We start from the raw sequence: 10,519 nt of genomic DNA on the forward strand, positions 1-10,519 counted from the left end.
TATATATATATATAAAAATTAATGTTTCATATTGAAAGCAACTGCACTTCTTTTTGCCCCTTGAAAACCGGTGGTTATTCTTTCTATGCTTGTCAGCTTGGTAGTCTTGCTAGTTATACCTATTTTACTAGTATTGGTATTGGCACGATGCACGAAAAATATTAATCATATTATATGAGTTAACTTGTTTGAACAGCATGTCATATTACTTGAATTAGATTCCAACTGCTTTCTTACTATCCAGTAAAACATACTTAAGAATTTTAAGAAATTAGAAAAAGATTCATATAATTATCAAATAATTTTTCAGTTCTTCATGAACGAATGAATTGGAAAATTTGTGTCCTTTCTCATTTCTCTTTGTTTGTATTTATACAACTATTTCTCTGAAAGAAAATAAATGAATAATGTAAATAGTTATACATGTGTCTACAATTAACTGGACTATAAAATAACAGAAAATAACTCCTATACAGTGACTCAGCTTGGTCATGGGCCCAAAGAATCTAATGTGACAAATGGACGGTCTAGATTATTTACATGTGAATGTGACCCAATGGCATAAAAACCTCCATCTGTATTCTCTAGAAGAGTTAAAGAGGAACATATACTCCCTCCGGTATGAGACCCAAACAAAACCTTAGAGTCATTAGGTTGTAACGCCATCTTATTCATCTGTCTTTCACCATTTATGATTTCTGTAGAACATAAATCATCACTAATAATAACACCCCCCTCAAGTTGGAGGGGAGCAAAGAAAGCCCCAACTTGCCAAGGATGAAATTATGTGAAGTCCCAGATAAAAGCTTTGTAAAGATATCTGCGATTTGAGCAGATGATGGAACAAAACTCAAAGAAATCAAGCCAGGGAGGAATTGTTGTCGTACGAAATGGCAATCGAGCTCCACATGTTTTGTTCGTTCATGAAACACGGATTCCGAGCGACATGGAGTGCTGCCTGATGGAATGAGCCGGGATAGGGAGAGTCGGAAGAGCTGAAAGATCATTGAGGAGACGATCCGGCCATGTTAACTCAGTAACAAGATGCCTCATTGAACGATATTCAGCCTCTGCTGAAGATAGAGAAATAGAAGCTTGCTTTTTGGATTTCCAAGAAGCGGGTGAGCCTCCAAGGCTGATAAAATAACCACTTATAGACCTCCCAGAATCTACACAAGATGACCAATCAGCATCGCAAAAGGAAATGAGAGAAAAAGATGGATGAGCAGTCATAAAAAGCGGTTGACCAGGATCTTTGCGAAGATATACCCAAGGGGCTGCTTTGAAGTGTGGAAGTCGAGGAGCTTGCAGGAATTGAGACAAGTGTTGCACTACAAAAGAGAGATCTCGGCGAGTATGAGTAAAATAGTTCAATTTTCCAATAATCCTGCGATAAGAGGAGGGGTCGGCAAGCAAATCCCCTGAATCGGCAGAAAGTTTGCAAGATGGATCCAAAGGAGATGAAGCAGAGGGTAAATGACCACAATTGTAATCAGAGATGAGATCAAGGGTGAATTTGCGTTGAGAAACAATCAGGCCATGTGATTCTCGAAGAACCTCCAAACCAAGAAAATAATGTAAGTCTCCAAGATCCTTAATCTGAAATTCATCATTTAAGAATTGTTCTAGTTGAGAAAGCTCAGTAGGATGCCAGTAAGTAGTATGTCATCAACATACACTAACACGATAGATATAGAATCACCTGATTGTTTTAAAAATAGGGAATAATCATTCAAAGAAGAAGAAAACCCCTTAAAATATTCAAAGCAGCTGTAAGTTGAGCATACTACTGTCGCGACGCTTGTCGCAAACAACAAAGTGATTTCTTAAGACGACAGACATGGTTAGGACTAGGAGCAGGTATACCGGCAGGAAATTTCATATATACTTCGTCTTGTAAAATCCCATGTAAAAAGGCATTGTTCACATCTAATTGTGACAATGACCAGCCTTTCTTAATTGCAACAGCAAGAATGCATCGAATAGTAGTCATTTTAACCACGGGAGAGTAGGTTTCATTAAAATCAATCCCTTCACGTTGAGCGTCACCTCTAATCACCAATCTAGCTTTCAATCTTTCGATGCTTCCATCATATTTGTGTTTAACTTTGTAAATCCATTTGCAAGGCAAAGCCTTCTTGCCAACAGGTAATTCAACCACTTCCCACATTTGATTATCCTCAAGAGCTTTGATTTCAGAAGTCATAGCTTGCTGCCAACTAGGATGTTGGACAACCTGAGAGAAGCTAGTAGGTTCAACAGTGTTGAAAATAGAATTAAGCATATGTTGATTAGTCAAAGAAAGAGAAGCGAAAGAATAAACAAGGGGAAGGATGGGATGGGAAAAACAGGAAGTAGTTAAATCAGTTAGAACTACTGAACCACAAATGTAATCGGAGAGATAAGCAGGTGTGATGTGATCCCCCTGTGACCTTCTTAAAGGAGGAACAGGAGATGGACTTGGGGATGAAATAGGTTAGGTAGATGGATTTGGGGATGAAATATGGTAAGAAGAGGAAGAAGGAGGTGAGGAAGATGAATAAGGAGGTGAACTAGAAGAAGAATTAGGACTAGGAAGAGTAGACTCAACAAGTGAGGAAGGAGGAGAAGGGGAAGTAAATAGAGGTGAATCGGAGGTGATAGATGAAAAAGGAAATTCAGACTCATGAAACTGAACATCCCTGAAAACAAAAACTCTTTTGGTGTTAAGATCCAAGAGCTTATATCCCTTTTTTCCATGGGGATATCCCAAAAAAACACAAGGTATAGATCTAGGGGGAAATTTTAACCTGATATGTGTAAGAGTAGAAGCATAACACAAACACCCAAAGCACCTAAGATAATCATAGGATGGAGACTTTCCAAATAGAATTTGATATGGAGTTTGACCTTTGAGAACAGAGGAAGTGAACCTATTGATAAAAAAGGTAGTGAGTAAGCATTCACCCCAGTAAGAGATAGGCAACCTAGATTGATGCAATAAAGCTCTAGAAGTCTCCAAAAGATACTTGTGCTTCCTCTCAACAATTCTATTTTGTTGAGGGGTAGCAGTGCAAGAGATTTGATGTAAAATACGCTGAGAAGCAAAAAATTCTGAAATGCTAGAACCCCCTCCCAATTCAAGAGCATTGTCAGGTCTAATCTTTTTAACCTTAGTATTAAATTGCCTCTCAACCATAGCTAAAAAATGTTTGATCAAAGAGAAGGCATTGCTTTTAGTGCTCATGAGATAAGTCAAAGTAGCTCTACTAAAGTCATCAACTATGGTTAAAAAATACTTGAAACCATCATAAGTAGGTGACTTATAGGGTCCCCATGTATCCAAATGAATTAACTCAAAGATAGTAGTAGTTTTGATATAACTCGAATGGAAAGGCAATCTAGACTGCCTTGCTAAAGAGCAAACATCACAGGGACAATCAAGAGTAGAAGATGAAATAAAACTGATTTTCTTCATTGCAGAAATAGGCATGTGGCCAAGTCGAATGTGCCATAGTTTTACATCAAAAGTGCTGCTTACAGGAATAGTATCTGATTCAAAAACAGAGGAGAAAACTGAAATACAAGGAGAAGCTAAGAAACTAGACTTAGAAACTAAATTGTGCTTGAAAAAACTCTGAAAGTTAGAAAGGGCTGAATGAAGAAGATAGATGCCATTTCTTGCTTCACCAAGAACCAGAAGGGTCTTCACTAAAGTTTTAGTGGGTCCTGTAATAGACAATTAGTGGAAGAAAATATTAGAAGACAATGGAACTGAGTGCAAAACTTGTTGATAGAAATGAGATTGATCCTGAAAGAAGGGAAAAATAAGACATTATGTAGAACGAGATCAGAGAAAAAAGTAATTGTCCCACTATGAGTCACCCTAACTCTAAAGGAATTAGGTAAGTTAATGAACAATGGAGTAGGTAAAGGAGAAAGAGTAGTAAAGAACTTAGTATCATAAGACATATGTTTAGAAGCCCCTGAATCATTAATCCAAGAATGAGTATTGGCATATGTGAGATAAGCAGAAGGACTATTGAAGATGTTAACAACACACTAAACAACATTAGCATTAACTTATGTGGTTGAGCTTCTTGTGTGACCAAGCTGTGCATTGTTAAGCAGGTGAACCAGCTGAAAGAATTGGTCTTCTGTAATAGGATTACCTCTAGTGTTTCCTGTAGGCTGTGCAGGGAACTCAAAACAACATTGCTCTTGACAGATCCATGAAGCTTAGGAGTTTTGGTGAACTTAAAATCAGAAGGGAAACCAATTATCCGATAGCATTTGTCAACTGAATGGCCTGGTTTCTTGCAATGAGAAAAAATCAAGTTATTCTTCTTCCTTTAAAGTCTGATGATTGAGATTTCTGACGTGAAATATTTTTATGTGTGGCTAGGAAAGAAGAAGAGCCACCAGGAAACTGAGGATTCACATACACTTCCCTCTGCCTCTCATCTTGAACCGACAGAAAATAGGCAATGTTGATGTTGGGAGAGGGGACATCATCAGGATGTTGCTCCTAACAGGAGAATATGTATCATTCAAGGCCATGAGAAATTGAATCAGCCTTTCATCTTGAAGAGACTTAACCAATTTCACCTTGCCACCACAGGTGCAGGCACACGAACATGTAAGAGTAGTGTAAATAGCATCAAGTTCATCCCATAATAGCTTCAATATAGTGAAATAGCCAGCAATATCACCTGATCCTTTCATTAAGTCACTTATTTCCTTTTGTAGGTGATAGAGTTTAGCCCCATTGGATTGGCCAAACCTATCCTTAATATCTGTCCAAAGAGCTTGAGCAGATTTGGAGTAACGAACACTAGCAGCAATTTCCTTTGAAAGGGAGATGAGTAACCAAGAGGTTACCATATCATTACACCGAGTCCACAAGCTGAAAGAGGTAGAATCAGAAGCAGGAGCAGAGCAACTCCCATCAATGAAGCCCAACTTATTTTTAGCTAAAAAGGCAATGAGAAGAGACCTCATCTAACCTCCATAGCCACGACCATCGAAGACAGAAGTGACGACAGTCATACCGGGTGAATCTGATGGGTCAAGAAAATAAGGATGGCTAGCATAAATAGTAGGAGATGTGCTAGAACCACCATCCTTAGAAGGAACATCAGATGAAGAAACCTTTTGGATTGAAAGGATAAATGAAATAGAGGTGAAAAAGAAAGAAAGCAGAAGAAGTCCAGAATCTAAGTGGCGACTGATACCATGTAGAAAATGAACGAATGAATTGGAAAATTTTCTGTGTCCTTTCTCATTTCCCTTTTATTTATACAACTATTTCTCTGAAAGAAAATAAATGAATAATGTAAATATCTATACAAGTGTCTAAAATTTACTGGACTATAAAATAACAGAAAATGACTCCTATATAGTGACTCAGCTTGGTCATGTGCGCAAAGAATCCAATGTGTAATCTTTATCCTTTACAAATGGACGGTCCAGATTATTTACATGTGAATGTGATCCAATGGCATAAAAACCTCCATTTGTATTCTCTAGAAGACTTCAAGAGGAACATATACTCCCTCCTGTCTGAAACCCAAACAAAACCTTAGAATCATTAGGTTGTAACGCCATCTTCTCCATCTTCTTCCTTTGTTTTTCACCATTTATGATTTCTCTAGAACATAAACTATCACTAATATTAACATTTTCTGTAAGGACCCAACTGGTTGTTTTACTTTCTAGAACCTTGTTCCCCTAAATAAGATTTCCTGTACTTGCTTTTACTGATTTACGACTTGCGGGGATGGTTAGTTCGAGATTTGGAAGAGTTTGGGTTGAAATCGGAATACTTGGTTCCTTAAAGTTGGCTTTAAAGGCCAAGTTTGACTTCGGTCAACAATTTGAATAAATGACCTCGGAATCAGGATTTGAAGGTCTCAACAGGTTCTTATGATGATTTCGGACTTGAGCTTATGTCCGGATCGGGTTTTGTGATATCGAGGTTCGAACGTAATTTCGAGACCGGGAGTAGTTCCATAATATCATTTAAGACTTCCACGCAAAAATTTGGTGTCAATCCGAGTAGTATAGGTACGCTGCGGCACATTGGAAGTAGATTGAAGAACTTGAAGTTCATAAGTTTGATTAAATTGGTTTTAGGGTATGATTCTTAGATTTAAAGTCGTTGCAGGCGTTCAGAGGGTTCGAGCGAGTCCGTTTTTTTATTCCAAACTTGTCGGTATGTTCGGGCGGAGCCCCGAGGCCCCCGAGCGTCAATCGGACGAGGCTCGAGCTAAGTTGAAAATTTGAGAAGGAGCTGAAGCTCCAGTTCTGTCATAATCGCACCTGCGGTTGGCCAGTCGCATGTGCGAACCAACAGATGCGGCCAAAAGACAGAGCCCAGGTTCCGCAGATGCGGCTCCTCTTTCGCAGAAGCGAATACGTAGAATCGGTCACCAGATCGCATATGCGGCCCCAGCTGGCCCGGCCGAATTTCCTAGAAGCGGACGATCTCATGCAGAAGCGAGACCGCAGATACGGTCCCCTAATCGCAGGTGCGGAAATCGCTAAAGGCAATGGCCTTCATTTAATATGGAAATGTGTCATTTTTGACATATTTCACTCTATTCTTGGGCGATTTGGGAGCTTCAAAAGGGGAGATTTCAGCCTAGCTTTGGGAGGTAGGTTATTTCTACTTAATGTGAGTTTAATACATAGTTAATGGGTAGATTACAACATGTAAATTAGTGGAAATTATGGGTTTAGAGTAAAACTGTCATGACCCGAATTTTCCACCCTCGAGAGTCGTGATGGCGCCTACTCGTAGTAGCTAGGCAAGCCATTTTGATTACTTTTCCATTAATAAACAAATCTTTTTAACAATTTATGACAACAATATAAAACAACGAAATTAAATAATAACGGAAGTCTTAATTATAGGAACTGAATAAAACACGGAGTAGTCAATATAAGCCTCTACCCAAGACCGGTGTCACAATACTCACGAACTGCTAAGAATTTCTAAATACAAGGGTCTGAAAGAACACATAAGTTGTTCTCGAATACAAAGAGGCAACAGTCTAATAGAGAGAACAAGAGAGAGACGCCGGGCCTGCGGACGCCTGCAAGGCTACCTCGGGTCTCACGATACTGAAAGCCTGCTCCCGTGCTAATGCTGCTGCTGCTGCTCGAAACCTGGGCCTGTGCAAAAAAAAAATGCACAGAGTGTAGCATCAGCATAACCGACCCCATGTGCTGGTAAGTGTCTAGCCTAACCCCGGCGAAGTAGTGACGAGGCTAGACCAGACTACCACATAAACCTGTTCAATTTCATACATATATACAGCGGAATCGAAATACAAAACAGATAAATAATATGGGAGGGGAAACATGCTGTGGGGAGTATAATAAATTCCAAATAAGAGTCGTCCAGTAATAAAGGAATACAGCACAACTCAATAGTATGTAATGAAACAGAATTCAACCAGTGCACGGCATCACCCTTCGTGATTTTACTATCGTCCTCATCAAGCAATAACATGTACACGGCATCACCCTTCGTGCTTTTACTCTCATTCCTCATATATATCAATAGAATCGGTACGGAATGGTACATCGTGCGGCACGACATCACCCTTCGTGCTTTAACACTCTTTCTCATAATAAGCAACAATGCACGGCATCACCCTTCGTGCTTTACACTCTTTCCTTACCATAAACAAACAGTGCACGACATCACCCTTCGTGCTTTAACACTCTTCCTCACCCAATGAACAATCACAAACAAGGGCAAGGGAATAAATAAACAATAACGAGAATCCCGGCAAGGGAACACAAACAACAATTAAAAACCCGGCAAGGGTACAATATCAATAACCGACAACGTCCCGGCAAGGGAATAAATCATTAACTCTTTTCTTTCTTTCACTTTCATCTCATAGTTCACATTATCACTTGAGCCAATGCTCCAAAGAGTTACTTATCTCATATACCTTCACAATTTGTATTTCAACCCGAGCCAATGCTCCACGAAGTTTCAAGATCACAATTTCTTTCACAAGGTCTTTACAATATATAGAAGTCATCATTTAAGCATGGAAGGCATAACAACAACCAAACTATCCACAAATAAGGACTCACGGTCATGCTAGACACCAATGCATAGATACTCGTCACCATGTCTGTACATCGTACTCGACAATTAGCAAGTTACAAATAAGACTCAACTCCTATTCCCTCAAGCTAGGGTTAAACCAAACACTTACCTTGATGCCTTGAACTCAACTCAAGCCTCAACTATGGCTTTACCTCGTAATTCCACCTCCAATCCGCTCGAATCTAGCCACAAATTACTTAATTACGTTAATAAACACTAAATGAATCAATTTGAATGCATAAAAATGAATTTCCCAAAGTTTTTCCCAAAAATTCCAAAATTGCCCCCGAGCCCACGTGGTCAAAACCCGAGGTTCGAACCAAAACCCGGTTACCCATTCCCCCACGAACTCAGATATGCAATTTGTTTTAAAATCGGACCTCAAATTGAGGTCCAAACCCCAATTTATAGAAAATCTAGGTTCTACCCAAAACCCCCAATTTCTCCCATGAAAATCATTGATTTTAAGTTGAAAACATGTTAAATGATGTTAATGATTGAAAGAGTTAAGTAAAAATCGACTTACAAATGATTTGGGATGAAACTTGTTCTTGAAAAATCGCCTAAGGAGTTGTATTTTTAAAGTGGGGTGAAAAATGACTTGAAATTCGTCTAAGTATGAAAAATGCAGGTTGCAGATGTGGAAAATGCGAACTGGGGTTCGCAATAGGTTCGCAATTGCGAACCCCGACCTGCTACTTTGGGAATTGCGAACAAAAGTTCGCATTTGCGAACCATTGGCATATTTGGGGACTTCGCATTTGCGAACAGAAGTGTCGCATTTGCGGAAGTCCCAGCTTTCGCATTTGCGATGCTATGATCGCATTTGCGATCCTTGTGCAATGAGTGCACCTTCGCATTTGCGAAGGATTCTTCGCATTTGCGAGCTCGCATTTGCGAGCCAGGCTTCGCAATGCGAAGCCTGCAGGTCAGATCATACCAGCAATTTTCCAAGTTCTAAAATGCACTCCGTGGCCTATCCAAAACTCACCCGAGCCCTCGGGGCTCCAAACCGAATATACACACAACCTCAATAATACCCTACAGACTTACTCGTGCGATCAAATCGCCAAAATAACATCGAAAAAAATGGATCAAGCCTCAAAACTCATGATTTCTTCCAAATTTCTGTAAAACATCAATTTTCCATTTTAAGTTCGAAACACGTCAAACGACGTCCGATTTCAACCAAACTCCACAGAAGACGCTTAAACCATATATAAGACTTGTACCGGGCGCTGGAACCAATATACGGGCCCGATACCACAGTCTTTTAATCAAATTTCATTTCTAGTTTCCTTAATAATTTCAGAGAAACAATTTTACTCAAAAATTCATTTCTCGGGCTTGGAACCTCGGAATTCGATTCCGGGCATACGCCCGAGTCCCATATTTTTCCACGGACCCTCCGGGACCGTCAAATCACGGGTCCGGATCCGTTTACCCAAAATATTACGTGCTGGTAAACGAAAACCACCTCGACCGGATCAGAGTAAACAAGAATGTCGAATCAGGCCACCCTTTGCCTTGAAAGAATTCACACGCGGCCACCAGCTTTCCCAAAATAAGGGGAGATCTGGTGCTTACTGCTCACGGAGACATCCGACCTATAATCCCCCTATTCAACTACCCATCCAAGAGCCTTTGGCTTCAGAATACTTTATTCTTTTTATTTTTCTATGGACTGCATAAATCTTCTCTTCCAGCCCAAAGGAGGATAATCTCTTTTGGCAGCTCAATCCTCACGGTAATAATTATGCCAATTCTGCCTAAAAATCTCTTCAGGTGATCAAGGGGGCTCCCTTTTTCAGTAGATGAGATTTTTATAAAAGGTATAACGCAGTAATTCACGAAAGGGGAGTATCCTATAGTTATAGTAGATTAATACACGGTCTGCACAAGAGACAGTTGCTTCTTAACCGTAAAATACTTGCACAAATAGCTATATCAAATAGGAATTGTCTTTATATGATTTCGAACGAAATCATAAAGGAAGTAGATTGGAAAGAGTCCACCAGAATAATTTAAATGGAGTTCCCCGGAGAATGAACTCCGGGAAGGTAGAGTAGAAATTAGTATGAGAAAATATGCTAAAGTAGTCAAAATGAATGAACACGTTCAATTCAATACAAAAAGAAATCTTTTTTTCCGATACCGAAGTCAAATATATTCATATTAATATCAAAATTTAGCATTTTTCACACGGAATTCATATTTAAGCTTTCCGGCTACGCGCCCGGACTGCACACGCAAATCGAGGCAACCCTAAATGAGGTTTTCGAGGCCTCGGAAGCACGGAATGAATGAGAAAACAGGTGATGACCCTTTGGGTCGTCACAAAAACCTAGAGTTTTGATAAAAACAAGATTTAACCACAAAATTCGTTATGGAATGAAGTAAAAATCATAT

The 10,519-nt window shown here is 39.5% G+C and overlaps 2 protein-coding genes across 2 annotated transcripts; both read right to left on the reverse strand.

Moving 5' to 3' along the window:
- LOC109227907 (uncharacterized mitochondrial protein AtMg00810-like) lies at positions 922 to 1,669 on the reverse strand. Its single transcript, XM_019393100.1, has 2 exons — positions 1,652 to 1,669; positions 922 to 1,599 (listed from the first exon to the last, which is right to left on the reverse strand). The coding sequence occupies exons 1-2, from the start codon at positions 1,667 to 1,669 to the stop codon at positions 922 to 924; spliced, it is 696 nt and encodes a 231-aa protein (XP_019248645.1).
- Positions 4,417 to 4,980, reverse strand: LOC109227908. The gene has a single exon (XM_019393102.1). It carries the CDS (start codon positions 4,978 to 4,980, stop codon positions 4,417 to 4,419), a length of 564 nt encoding a protein of 187 aa, XP_019248647.1.

The sequence above is a fragment of the Nicotiana attenuata genome, chromosome 6 (assembly GCF_001879085.1).
Source record: "Nicotiana attenuata strain UT chromosome 6, NIATTr2, whole genome shotgun sequence".
Lineage (NCBI taxonomy): Eukaryota > Viridiplantae > Streptophyta > Magnoliopsida > Solanales > Solanaceae > Nicotiana > Nicotiana attenuata.